General features: G+C 36.5%; 1 protein-coding gene across 1 annotated transcript in view; it reads left to right on the top strand.

Moving 5' to 3' along the window:
* The first annotated feature begins 160 nt into the window (after positions 1–160).
* Positions 161–15,094, top strand: part of LOC306642179 (cytosolic phospholipase A2) — a 106,120-nt gene continuing 91,186 nt past the window's right edge. The window contains exons 1-2 of the mRNA XM_079107740.1: positions 161–266; positions 12,278–12,359. Of these exons, the coding sequence (XP_078963866.1) occupies positions 234–266; positions 12,278–12,359 (115 nt within the window). The 5' untranslated portion in view covers positions 161–233. The remainder of the gene's footprint in view (positions 267–12,277; positions 12,360–15,094) is intronic.

The raw sequence follows: 15,094 nt of genomic DNA, 5'->3' as shown, positions 1-15,094 counted from the left end.
TTTCTCTAAGTCATGTGTGGATACTCATTCATATGCACGGTAGGAAACTCAATCCATCTGGTCCCCTTGGGTACACATTTGCTTCTGAGGTGCATCCTTATCATCATTTATATCTCCAAACTGCATCCAAGAGGAAGCTTACCAATAGTGATTATTTATTTTACAGGCTTTGAAGAAGTTGGAGTGCCAAAGAAGACCTTTGAAGTGTAAAAATTCCTGTAATTGAAACCAAAATGTCTTTCATAGATCCTTACCAGCATATTATAGTAAGTCATTTATTGTTTTTGTATTCTTCCGGGAGGGGAATGATATGTTTCTGTGTCTATGTATTGCTGGTATTGTTGGTAAAGCAAAACTCTCAATTCCTTGAATTTGTTACTGAATTTATAAAATTAATATGTACAAATAGGCTACAGTACATCATTAAACTAACTCCTGTCTTCTTTTTATCACTGTAAGTTTCTAGAGAAGAGGGACTTAGGAGGAAAAAAACACCAAAACCTGTGTGAAGATACTGAACTTTCATGGAACAATTTTAAAAAATGGAGTTAGCATTTGCAGTTATCAGACTGTAGAGTTTTATCCTTCACATGGACAGAGCAGAGAAGATTCACAGATTTCTGGGTTCAGGGCTATGTATTGGTATGCATTTCAGGGCAATTGATTCTGTAAACTTTCCCTTAGTTAGAAATGTTTACACAAACTCTTCTATGATTGGTTAGCTTTTAGTGAAGAGTAATTCATATTTAATAATTGAATGTAATTTTCTAAACTCCATGGGAAATATGCATTCTTTTTTTTTCTGATCAAAAACTAGAGATTTCCTTGCCAAATATAACAGATGAGACTCAGTTAGGCTTATTGGGTTAGAAATGAAGTTTATGAATATTAAGGTAATCCACAGCCTTGTTTTTACTTAAAAGGGAACAGTGGCCTTTCATCCTTCTCTACTACCTTCTATTCCTTTCTTGCTCTGCCTGGATAGCGGGGTTGGTGGGTTTGGATACTATGGAGTGCTTGTCCCCGCTTCTGGTCACAGTTCACTGGAAACTGCTCAGCATTTTTCATTGAAAGGTCTCACCAATTTATTCCTCTGAGCTAAGTCAGTGATCTCCCAGGTTTCCCCACTCTGCGGGTTAGTCTCTTCTTGAAAAAGATTTCTTCTGTTCTTTTTCTTGTTTTCTTGCTGTTGGTTACTTCTGCTTTCTTCTGCAAGTTTCTCTTCTTAACTTTCCCTTTTCTTTTTCTTTTTGAAATTGAGGTCCAGCAAAACAAAGAATGAAGGTTTGCCTGTGTATTCCATCCATGAAACCATAACCCAGATCAGATAGTACTCTAGAAGGCTGGCTCATGCTCTTCTAGTCAAGAAACCTCCCCAAAGCAAACCAATATTTAACCTATATTATCATGTTTTTCTTGTTTTTGACCTTCCTATAAATGTACTCAACATTGCATCTGTGAGATTCACAAACATTGTTATGAGGCACAAAATTCCACACTTTTCCATTGTCATGTGGTGTTTATTATCCAAATATATCCAAGACTCCATCTAGTCTACTGAAAACAATGATGCCCCTCACTGAATGACAGTAGGTGCTTTGCTCTAAATCAAGCCATCATGTGTATGTGGCTTGGTTTCTTTTCTAATTGGTGTATTAGTCTATTTGCCACCAATACCAAGCTTTCCTAATCTCTGTACTTTTAACATGTGTCTGTATATGATGGTGTATATCCTCCAGTGCTTTGTTCTTCAGGATTATCTTGGTTATTTTACTCCTTTTCATTTTCATATGCATTTTGGAGGCCATTTGTCCTTTTACACACACACACACACCACACACACACACACACACAAGGCATAAACTGCTGGAATTTTAATTGGGATTATAATGAATTTTTTTTAATGTTTTTTTTGTTTGTTTTTCTTTTCTTTTTTTTTTTTTTTTTTTTCTTTTTTTTTTTGTATTTGTAGCAGGAGAGAATGCCTTTATTTTATTTCTTCATTTTTATGTGGTGCTTAGGTTCAAACCCAGTGCCTCACATGTGCTAGGCAAGCACCCTGGCCACTGAGCCACAATCCCGGCCCAGGACTATAATGATTTTATAAATCAATTAGGGGAGAGACGATGGTAATGATATTGAATCTTCCAATCCATTAACAACCTGTGAATCCAATCTGAAACAAAATAAATCACCTTTAGTTCATTCAGTAATGTAATCTTCAGTAAGAAATCTTGTATGTGTGTGTGCTTGTGTATCTACGAACATATATGTAGAGAGATTCATTTCTTGATACTTGTTGTAATGTAATTATAATGGTGTTTGAAAATTTTATTTGCCAATTAGTTGTTGCTTTTATATGGAAATGCAGTTTATTTCCAGTGACCTTACTGAGTTTCTATTAATTCTAATAGTTTCTTTGTACATGCTTTGGACTCTCAACTTCATCATGTCTATTATGTATGAATAATTCCAGTTTTATTTCCTCTTTTAAAATTTTTCTTATTTGTTCTTTTTAGTTGCACATGATACTCAAATCCATTTTGATATAATTGTACAATCATGGGATATATGTTATTCTAGATAGGACCCCTCTTGTGGATGTACATGATAGTGAGATTCACTGTGATGTTTGCACATATGTACATAGGAAAATTATGTCAGATTCATTCCACTGTCTTTCCTTTTCCTATACCCCCTCCCTTCCCTCCATTCCCCATTGTCTAATCCACTGAACTTCTACACCCCTTCCCCCCGCCATTTTGGGTTAGTTTTCACATGTCAGAGAAAATATTCGACCTTTGGCCCTTTGGGTTTTTTCACTTAACATGATGGTCTCCAGATCTATCCATTTACTGGCAAATGTCATAAAGTCATTCTTCTTTATGGTTGAATGATGTTTTCTCTTTAAAATCTTTAAATGGTTATTATTCTGGCTGTATTGATTGTAGATCATTTACTTTAAGTATAACCTATAAGTTTGGAAATGTATTTCATAATACATTTTGTTCAAATATTTTCTTTCACTATAATTTATTCTTAGACATGGTTATACAGACATGTATTTTTAAATTTTCAAATTCTTGAACATTTTTACTTACCTTTGTTATTGGTAAAAAATTCCATTGTGTTCAGAAAAATACTCCATAAGATTTTTTTGTTTTTAAAATATGTTTATGTAAGGTTATGACTTGACACATTATCTATTTTGGTAAATATTTCACTTGCAAAATTATGTTTCATATTTCACTTTTGGTTTTCAAATTTTGAAGTTATATTACATTCCCTGGTTAGCTTATGCATCCTTTTATTTTGAACCTATATCTTTTCCTTGTATTTAAAGCATGAGTCTTGTAAAAAGCATATACAACAGTATTTCTTTTAAAAAAGATACTGTGATGTAATCTTTGTTTTCTCAAACAATATCTTAATTTCCTTTCACAGTTATGGATTTCTGTAGATGAAAGGAAACATTAAGGTAGTTTTAAAACTGCTTTCCATATTGTTTTTATATCTTATATACAGATTGATTATTTCTTATTCTGTCACTTCAAGGGAAATAAGTAGTTTCTGTAACTGTCAGAATTTAATAAAAATGTAAATTCTCAAACTTTCATGTGGATTCTGGCCTTCAGAACTGAGAGGGAAGAAGGAAGATAAAGTTCTGTGACCCAAAGCTTAAGACAAGATCAATGACAATTTCCAGTCCTAATATCTGGACTTGCAGTTCATTTTATCTCTAAATATATTTTGACTTTTAATTGAGCACTTATCACCATTCATTGAATGCCCACAGTATACCAATCCATGTCAACAAGCACTGGGTATATGGAGGTGACTCCAACAGAGTTTCTGATTTGTATGAGTCCCTCTCTACCAGAAGAGATAAATAATTTGTTTATAAGTACCACAATTTTTAGTAAGGACTCTGATAAGATACAATGAGGATTACTCTGATAATGTACAACAGGATAGTTAATGCAAGGGACATGTAAGCATAACCTGAAGATTTAATAGGGGTTAGGAAAAGCACATGTGAAGCAGTCTGAATGTAAGAAAGTGCATGATTTAAAAAAATGAAAGCAGTTCAGTATGGCTCAAGCATAGCTGGTTTCAAAGATCACTGTTACTCTGAATCACCTTCAGTCTCTGCCTGGTCTGTTTAGGCCCTATTACTGAATGCTGTACTGTCCCGCACATCTCTGACTAGATATCTTGTGAACTGACCATTTGGTTCTTCCTTCACTATGAAACCCATGCTTAAAATATATTTTTAAAAAAGTCAGAAAATATTGAAAAAATCAAACTGCAGATGAAATTTTAAGACTCAGTCCTAGCACCTTTTCTTGCAAATTTTAACTTAGACCATAGTAATCACCTATGTGACGAATTAATATGATGAAATGTGCAAACCCCACAAATCCTCTATTTTCTCCAACACTGGAGGTAGAGATGTTCAAGTAGTATTCTATAGCCCTTTTGAAAAAATGAAGAGGATCCTGTGAGCTGTATGCTTGGGTCTTATTCTTGCTCTGTGTATATCAAAACAAAACAAAACTGTGTGCATGTGTAGGTGTAAATTGTTTTAATAAATAAAAGCCTTTCTCTGGTTTTCACAGAAAGATATTTTCAAAATATGTAAGTGAACACATTCAACACAAAACAGTATTAGTAACAACTTGGAGAGATGGGGGAAATCAAGCCTTTTAACTTGTAATGAGCAGTTGGTGGCAGGCAGGCCAACACAGTTTGGCAGCCTCAAGGCACATAAGATTAGACTCATTTTAGACTCATTTTCAACCACAACTGCGATGCAGAGACATGTTGGAGAATCCCGTGGGCTGATGTAGCACTTTGCAGCCTGCAAACTCTCTTGCTTCCAATGGTGCTGTCTTTTAAGAAGTGATAAGTATGTGATAAAATTTAGTTCCCATTTGTCTAGAGTTGGTCTGAGGTGCTTTCCAGCTTTAAAGATGTTTGTGCTTTGTTTTCGCTTTTGTTTTTGGACTAGGGAGGCATCAACTTTTTAAGGAGAGATCAATTATCAAAGATTTTTGAAAATTTCCATCTTTTTACTCTGAAAATATGAGTCATGTCCTTGGGATGAAAAAATCCACACCCCTTCCTACAACCTATTAGCAATAGAGGGCTACAACCCACATCCACAGAAACTAAGGCTGTCTTCACATTAGGGACAGTCAACCACATGCAGATGCTGGCATGACTACCTGCTGTAATACAAGGCCCTTTAAAAATATCATTGCAGGATGACTGGAAGTAGGAAAGCATTATTCCAGATTATTACAGTAACATAGGAAAAAACACCACCACTGGATAAGTAATCAAAGGACCAGTGTTCCAGTGCCCGTTCTCGTCTTACCAGTTACGTGCCCAGGAGCACTTGGACTCTGCCACATTTGGAAAACAGGGTATGAGTAGTACCTAGTGTTTCTGCCTCCCAGGGCCTTTATAAATAGCACATGGGTATTTGCACAAGATTGTTTTTTTGAAACAAAAAAAGTAAGATATTTCCAGGGAAGTCAGACCGTAAGATGCTGCTACTGGGAAATCATACGTGTAAAAGGAACTAAATTTTTAGTTACTGCAGAAGTACAGCACTGTCCACAAATTAATGATGAGTTTTATGATGAGTAGTTTATTTTCTGTGAATACTAATAAAGTCTAGAAAAGTGAGGAAGAGGAAGGCTTGTGTATTTGTCAAAGTTCTCTGGAAAACAGAAGCCCAAGGATGCATTCATTAATGAGTTAGTCAGGAGGGATTGCCTCACAGGATTGTGGAAGCTGAGCAGTCACGTGGCCTGCCTTCGCAAGCTGGAGACCTAGGCAAGCTGGTGATGTCATTTATTCCTAGGCTGAGAATCAGGGAAACTGATGCGAACCTCAGTTGAAGAACTGGACAAGGTGAGGTGAATTGTCCCAGTGCAAATGATAAAACAGGGAAAAGGGGGTGAATTTTTCTTTCCTCTGTCTTTTGTTCTACTCAGGTTCCCTCAACAGATTGGGTGATGCCCCACCACATTGGGGAGGGCACTGTACCTTACCTGCTCTACCAATTCAAATGCTCATTTGCTCCCAGAAATGCTTATTATCCTCACCCTGAAAAAATGTTTAATCTGAGCACCACCTGGTCACTCAGGTGATGCACAAAATTTATCATCATGTTACTGATTAGCCTCTACCCTTTGATACCAGCCCTGCTCATCCACCAGCCTCTCTTTGGAAATGAGAGTGCACAAATTTAAAGTAATATTCATATTTCTGCTTCTTTACCACAGAACATAGATCAGAAATCCCTAGGTCAGCAAATTTATCTTTCAGTTCTTGAATTCCTAATTGGTTCTTTTGAAAATCTTCTCAGCCATTATTTATAGTCATCTTCCAATGTGGCTTCCACTTCCTTGAACATTGTAGTGTGGTGCAGTTGTTCTATCGTTGGGTCTGATTTTATGCCTGTTACGTAGTTGTGCTGCTTTGTGGTCTTGGCATCAGGTTCCTGGGGTAACTAGCAGTTTGGAACACCTTAAATCCTAGTTGCAAGCTGGTTGTTCTGGGTAATCTGTATAACACAAAAGTGGGCTACATATATATATATATATTTATATTAATATATTTATATGTAATATATTTATATAATATATATATATAGCACTAAATTGGGCTGGTTAATCATATAATGCAGGCTGGGGAGTTTTTTCTACTATAATTTTTTAATTTAATACATGCTAATTATACTAATTGTACATATTAATGGGATTCCATGTGATATTTCCCTACCTACATACATACAATATGTATTGGTTATATCCAACCACCCTTCTTCCATTGAAGTCATCAGTGCAGTGACATCGATGTCTGAATGAGCATATCATGTAGACTGGTCATTCTAAACCAAGTAAGTGTGACTGCTCCCCCAAATGTCTTTAAGAATGTGTGAGAAAACCTTTCAAATGCATGTGCCACTTTATGTGTTGTACTGAGAACCTCCAGGGAGTGAAGTATACCTGTCCTTCACAGCCTTCCCTCAGCCATGGTCTCTCCTCCTGGGAGAGCTCAGAGCCTAATGCTGTCAGGGAAGAATCTACACCTTAATTCCAAAATTTGGGTGACTATTGCATTTAGTTATCTCGAGAATATTATAGTTACTATAAACTCATGCTGAATATGTAGACCCAATCTGACAGCATCAAATATTTTTTGTACTGATTGTGTATTGATTGTCATTGATAAAGCAGTTTCTGTAATCTTGATTAAAGTAGGACTTAAAATTCTTATTGCTGTGAAAGTATACTCTATATTTACTTTATATGTATTACTAAATTTGATGTGCATACCTATTGCACAAGTGGACAAGTTTCTTGCTCCTGGGAGAGAAGAATCTTAAGTCCTATTTCTGATTATGATTTTCTTTTAATGATATCCTCTAGAGCTGAGAGATTCTGCTGCCTAATTAGGTGTTTTGGACATCACTGCGGGATAATTTGCCAACCCACGCAGGCAGCCCACGACTGGAAGTACTTAAGGCTTTGGTAGCATTGGAAACTATAAATAGATCATACTGATCATTCTTGGAAAGAAGTGGGAAAATAAGAGCATGTTGCCTGTGCTTTCTACGTGTATCAGAGTGAAACTCCACACACGGAAATGAAACTAAAAATAAGTAAACAGAAAAAAAACATATCATGACTTAGGGATAACATCAATGCAGCAGTATCTTTCAAAGCATTTCTGAAATCTGTTTGAGTTTCCTGGTGCTGAGGTTGCCTGTAGTGATCACTATCTCTGGAGTTAGTAATAAGATTCTGTTGTCCTTATATTAGTTTTAGTTTGGGTTAGGCAACGGTAGTCGAGTAGAGAAAAATAATATTTGCACGCAGAATCTACCTTCTTTCCAGCCAGATTATTTTGTGATGATTTCTTTGGTTCTTGTAACAATAGAATTTTAAGCATACGAAGGTCATCACGTGGGTTGGTAGGAGTTGGTTCTCTTTTTCAATGCTTAGTCATTTTAGTTGCAGATATCAAGGTAATTTCTTCAGAATGAACTTACTACAGTCGGTATTTTCCTGAGGTGTGGGAAATTATAATTGTGAAAAGAAAAGGTGAAAGTGTCTTGAGTTTAACTGTGAAAAAGATTATGGATGAAGTCAGATTCTCAAAAGTAAGACCTGCAGGCAAGGCTTTCTCTTGGTGACAGAGTCAGTGGATTGATCTTAAGATTTGATATCTCAATAGAAATGTGGCATTTTTCCTGCCAGCTACCATATTGCAGTGTCTTGAGTCACTGGTTTCTCCTGGGGAGCGCTGGTTGTGGATTCAATATCATATTTCTGGCACCATCCCTGAGCCATAACCAAAATTGTCCTGTCCAAGTCAGCACCTAGCCTAGTCTGAAATAGTTTGAAATTATATGCAATATTGACCTCAGGAAATATGCCAAAGCATTCTCAAAAGACTGTTTTTCATTTATTGAAACTGAACATGTTTTTCCAAGAATGTGTATTGAACTCAACTCACTTTATAGATGCACTCTTATTAATCCTTATAACTCTTAGAAAGAGGTAGTCAGAGATTTAGACATTCCTGTTCTGAAAATAATTTAAAGGGCATCTGAAGACTTCTGATATTTCCAAAATTAATTTTTAAAAACCAGGAGAGTGGTAAATTTATGCTTATATCCTGTGACTAATATAAGAGCATTTCATCCTCCAGGGTAAGAGTATTTCATTCACTATAGTCAAGTATAGGTCATAGTATAAGAGCATTTTTCATTGATTATAGTTCAGACAGAATTGAGCACATGAAAATGAACACAGATTAAAAAGGAGAGCTGAATGGGTAAAGAGTAAGGCCAATTACTAGATTGTTAGCTAGATCAACTACAGATATAATATACAGACTAGATTTTAACTATCTAAACCACTTTAATAAATAGAAGCAGTCATTATTACTATTAAAACTATTAGTGTTGGCTTTATTATCCTCTGTGAAACTAAAGGGATGTAGAAAGAGTAAGAAGGACAGCAAGACTGAAATCTAATAAAATTTTACCATTTATACTCAGTCTATGAGTTAGTGGGAAATCACCTAGCCTCTTAGACTCTCACTTTACTGATCTACAAATATAAACAATAACTAATGTTATTATTTATAACAATACTATTGTTATCTATGATAATACCCACCATTATTTATAATAATCATTATTATCAGAGGAATGTTGGAAAGAGTAAATGAGAATTGATGCTAGTAGAATAATGACATCGTTCTGTTATTTATAATATCTGACATATGAATATGCTTGTACCAGTTTCAAAACCAAGCTATTAAATAATAATTGGTAAAAGTATTGCACATAATTTTGATGTTATGAGGGAGTTTTAGTCATCTGAAACGTATGTAGTATTAGAAGTTTGAAGATATAGAGAAAGAGCATAGGTGATTTTTGGGGAGAGAAAAATTATATATATATATACACATATATATGTATATGTATATGTATCTCTCTCTTTGAGAGAGAGAGAGAGAGAGAGAGAGAGAGAGAGAGAGAGAGAGAGAGAGAGATATTATTGAGACTGTCATTTTAGTGGAGAAAGCTAATGCCTAAGTTGGTTTTCAAAAGCAGTTTCTATCTTATTTCAAGCCCAGGTATCATTTGTCTAAATTTATTTGTTTTTCATGTGGATGTTCAGTTGTTACAGCACCATTTGTTGAAATGACTTTTCTCTTTTTCTTTCTTTCTTTCTTTTTTTTTTTTTGTATTGCTTTTGCTCCTTTGTCAAAGATTAGTTAACTGTATTTTTGTGAGCCTGTTTCTGGACACTGTATTTTCTTCCATTGATCCATTTGTCTGTTCTTTCACAAATACCCACTGCGAACAGGTTCTGAAGCTTTATTGTAGTCTTGAAGTCAGCTGGTGTTAATAGTCCAACTTTGTTCTCCTTAAACAGACCTAGTGTGTGCTCTTCTAGGTCTTATGCCCTTCCATATAAGTTTCAGAATCAATTTATCATTCCTCTAAAATAACGTGCTATGATTTTGATTGGGACTGTATTGATTCTATATATCAAGTTGTTTATAACATGACATCTTGACAATATCCAGTCTTCCTCTCCACAAACATGGAATATCTCTCTATTTATTTAGTTCCTCTTTGATTTCTTTCATTACAAGCTTTGCAGTTTTTCTCATAGAGATCTTATACATACTTGGTTAGATTTATAATTCAGTTTTCTAGTTCTGGGGGTGCTAATATCAATGGAATTACATTTTAAATCCACTTGTTCATTGCTGGATATATAAGAAAATGATTGACTTTTTATACTAACTTTATGACCTTCAAAATTGCTGTGATTACTTATTATTTCCAGGATTTTTTAAAAATAGCTTTTCTACCTAATAATTATGTAATCTGTGAACAATGACAGTTTTTCCTTCTTTCCCAATCAGTAGACCTTTTGTTTCTTTTCTGTCTTATTGCATGAGCTAGGGCTTCGGGTACAATCTTGATATGGAGTGATGAGAGGGGATATCTTTTCCTTTCCTTGTTCCCAACCTTTGCAGGAACCTTCTAATTTCATATCATGAAGTATAATATTAATTATTGTATGCTTTTTGAAAAGTGTTCTTTATCAAATTGAGGAAGTTTCCTCTATCTTAGCTTGCAAAAGTTTTTCTTTTTTTTAAATCTTGAATGGAGGTTGAATTTTGTCAAATGCTTTTTATTAGTCTTGTAATCATGTGATTTTTGTTTTCTATTTTGTTGATATAACCTATTAATTGCCTTTCTAAAATGGAATGAGCCTTCCATATCTGGTATAAATTCCACTTGATCTTGGTGTATGATTCTTTTAATATATTGTTGGACTCAATTCACTAACATTTTTAGTAGTTTTACATCTATGCTTACAAGAAATACTAGTCTGTAATTTTATTTTCTTGTAGTGCCTTTGTCTGGTTTTGGAATTAAGGTAATGCTGTCCTCCTACAATTAATGAAGAGATATCCCCTCTGCTTCTACCTTCTGGAAGACAGTATAGAGAGTTAATAGAATTTTTCTTTAAATGTTTCATAGAATTTACCAGTGAACTCAAGAGGATCTGATGTTTTCTGGTTGGGAAAGTTATTAATTATTGATTTATTTCTTTAATAAACATGGGCCTATTCAGATTACCTGTTTCTTTTTGTGTGAATTTTGGGTGATTATTCAAGGAATTATTCCATGTTGTCTAGATTATCAAATCTGTGAGCATAGAGTTGTTCATAGAATTCCTTTTATTATGCTTTTAATGTCCATAGGCTCTGTAGTGAAGTCCTCTATTTCATTTCTGAAATTAGCAAATTGTGTTCTCTCTCTGTCTCATAATTAGCTTGGTTAAAAAGTAACTTATCTTTTCAATCTTTATGAATCTAAACTCTTTGCAGTGGTTTTGTGTCTTCTTGCTTTTAGATTGTTATTACTTCACAGTGGTGTTATTGTCTTTGTTTTATTTAATAGATGAATTTTCAACTCATTAGATAAGGTTATTAAAATTTGGTGAGGTGGACTCTCCTAACATTAAAATGAAAAAGTGTTTGAGCTTTCAAAGATCTTGTCATGTTTCAGTTGCTCTTGACATGATGTGAGTTTTTGCTTCCCTATTCTCTCTGAGTAGGGCTGTTTGATAATCAATTTCCATTTAGGTGAGTTTTTAATAAAATCTTCAACCTGTTAATATTTACTATGTGCATGCAATCTTTCGGTTAAGAAAGACTTTTAAAATTGTTGTGTATGGCTTATAATGAATGCATCAGAGTTAATATAAGTAGTCTTTGTGTGGGCTTGTGTCCACAAACTGCCTAGAAATGTCATGCAGAAAAAGCTTTCGATTGGTAGTGGAACAGCAGCAACACAATCCCAAGTGATGCAAAGGTCTTGCTCTGAGGTCACCTTTCCAGCCAGGCTTTCTCATCAGTCGGTACAAAGCCTGCTTGTACTCCTGGAATGCCTGGAGCCCTAATTTACATTCCCCCAAATACTTGTTAAACCTGACAGCAAACGAGTGCTAATGGTGAAGCTGCAGTGAAGTTTTAAAACATGATCTCAATGATTCAGTAGTGGGAGAGAAGAGAGTTGGAAAAGGACCAAACTTAGCATCCAAAAATGTTTCTGGTATGCCTGTGCCTGATTTCCAACCTGAATATTTTTAATCATTGTCAAGGAAGCAGTGAAATTGTAGATGGAAAACTTACTTTAAATTTTCTCTCATTTTATTTCTAGGTGGAGCACCAGTATTCGCATAAATTCACAGTCGTGGTGTTACGTGCCACTAAAGTGACAAAGGGGGCCTTTGGTGACATGCGTGAGTACCTTATTTGCTTGACGGTTGCAAATGTGTAGTTCTGCTTCACCCTTCAGTTGCTTTACTTCCTTGACAAGCTGGGGACTTTCCCTTCTTTAAATGTGGTTATCTTTGAATGATAACCATTGAACAGGTCGCTGGTGTTATTATCTGTCAGAAAAGCACTGCACTTTGCTTTACATTAGCTGAGAGCACTTGCCGCCAGATGAAATGACTATCTTGTGATGCTCACATCTTTGGAATTTAAAGTTCTGTTTAATTCTCTTTGAAAAGAGTGCTGAGTCAAGACTTCAAACAAGCTGCCTTTCTGAGGTCCTGGTGCTTATGGGATTAGAAAATGCAGTTTATCTAATTCGATGGCTGTGAGTGTATTTATTATGGATGGGATAGCTATAGAAACCATGTAGGACAGCCAGGAATTATGTGAACCACAGATTGAGGATAAGGTTGCATTAACTTGTTGGCACTACCCTTCTTGATGCTTTTAAAACAGTTTTCATTGTTAATTTGACAAGTCAAATGGTTGGGGTTCATGGAGGAGGGAATGCAAAGAATGAATAAATATTATCACAGTGGATTTGGTAAACTTTTAGATTATTGCCAAACTATGAGCATGGGCAATTGATCCCTCAGAACAAGGTTTGGAAAAAGAACATGATTGGGAGGCTGCCCTACTGTACTTTGAAAAACCACATCGCTTGTTTTAGTCTTCCTCTGCTCTCACACCACAGTCATGGCAGAAGACTCTGACAGCCGATGTTCGGGGGTTTCTCTCCACCAGCAAGTTAGCAATCAGTCCTGCAGCGGACACCAGCGGGGTGTCCTCTAATTCAGTTCACTTCTGGCACTACCTACCTGAGATGCTGAGATCCTTCCTACAAGGTCCCTGTGAGAATTCAGTCTCCAAGACTGCTCCTGGCCATACACACTTGCTCTGCATGTCAGCTGAGAGCTGCAGGTTGCTTTACCTGTGCTTCAGACCCACCAGCTGGCTGACAGTCAGGTTCCCATAACCCTTTCCTTGGGTTTGACAATTTGCTTGAGCTCCTCACAGAACTCTGGGAACCACTTGCATTTTCTAGTTTATTTTGCAGGGTATGACGGATGAAGAGGCGCTCAGGGTGAGGTGTAGGAAGGGATGTGGAACTTCTGTGCCTTCCTCAGGCATCACCCTTCAGGAGCCTTCCTGGGTTCAGCGACCTAGAATCTCCGAGGTCTGTCCTTTGGGTTTTTGTGGAGTCTCTATTGCAGATAACAGTCTGGGAGGAGAAACCCAGCTGAGGCTGTCTGCTTCCCAGTCTTCCCAGTCTTTCTGTGCAGCATTCCTTCTCCAGGGCACGGGGTAGGACTCTTCTGGAATCAGGAGAGCCTTTGGGCATACTATTGGACAAGGAGGGTAGACCAGAAATCTTCTTTATGGCCAGCTCCAAGGCAGAAAGATAAGGGAAGATTAGCGCTTCCTGCCTTGAGAAAGAAATTCTGGTTTCGTGTCCTGTCTTGGGGAGGGGGTTATGAGTCAGGTGCCATGGGCTAAAACCAAGGGATGTATATCATAATGTCACACCTGCAGAAGTGACATTTAAACCAGGGCCTGAAGGAAAAATATCTTAATGGTGAGAAAAGGAATTCACAGGCAGAGAAAACAGCATGTTCACAGGCAGCAGAGCAGAGTGCTTGTCAGGAGCTAGAACAGGTGCAGCATGCTAGAGAATAGAAGCCAAGGCGTTAGCTGGAGTGGGGAACAAGATGAGATGACAAAGACTGGCACTGAGATTATATTATGTATGAAATAGGAAGAATTTGCTAGCATTTCAGTAGCTAGTCACAGGACTGGATGTCCACTAAAAATGTTCTAGCCATAGTCTATGGAATATTAAGTATATTTGGTGTTTGGAGAAGAATGTGGAAAACAGTTTTGTCTTACTTTTCAAAGAGTAGGAGGGTTATTGTTTTGTGCATGCATTGATATGTAACAATGAATTCCACTATTACGTATAATTCTAATGCACCAATAAAAACATGGGAAAGAAGAAATAGGAGGGACTTGAGCTTATCAAAATGGCAATGAAAAGGTCAACAGAAAGGGTAAAGTTAGATACCAAGAAAAAAGAAGAATGTGAGCTGAGGTCTGTGGCAAGCTGTTGGTGAAGGTAGAACAGCAGCCAGGAAGTTGGTGTCAGAAGAAAGGAGAACAGGAGCTAGAACCTGATGGCTTGAGTTCTGCCTGAGCAAAGGTTTTCATGACGGATGAGGTAACTTTGGCAGTCTTTTCAAAACTGGTCTGAAGCGGAGGTTTATATTCTAAATTTGAGATCCAAGTCCAATATCCGTATAAACCACGTTTTTGCCCTTGTTTTTCTGAAGCTATTTTCTTATTTTACTTTTAAGAATTCTTTTCTGATTTCACTGGAAGAAAGACTGCCATGAAAGAGAAGCCACACCAGAAGCCGTAATTTAAGCCTGCCATCCCCTGTGACCTTAAGAAAAGGACAGGCCTTACAACCAAATAGGGCCTACTTCTAGCTGAAAACGTTGTTCTTCATTCTGCTGAACAGGTGTCCGTAACTCACCAGGCATGCAAAAGATAGATCTAATTTGACTTTTAAAAATGTATTTCTTATCTCTTAGGCAAAACAGTAGCAGCTCTTTTGTATCAGTGCAGAGTTCTGTTGTACAGAGACACTGGGTATCACTGTGTCTATGACACATCCAAGAGCACTTGGGACTCTGTAATT

This window comes from Sciurus vulgaris (assembly GCF_902686455.1).
Source record: "Sciurus vulgaris genome assembly, chromosome: 12".
NCBI lineage: Eukaryota > Metazoa > Chordata > Mammalia > Rodentia > Sciuridae > Sciurus > Sciurus vulgaris.
Note: the sequence above shows the minus strand (reverse complement) of the source record. Positions and strands in the feature narration are given on the sequence as shown.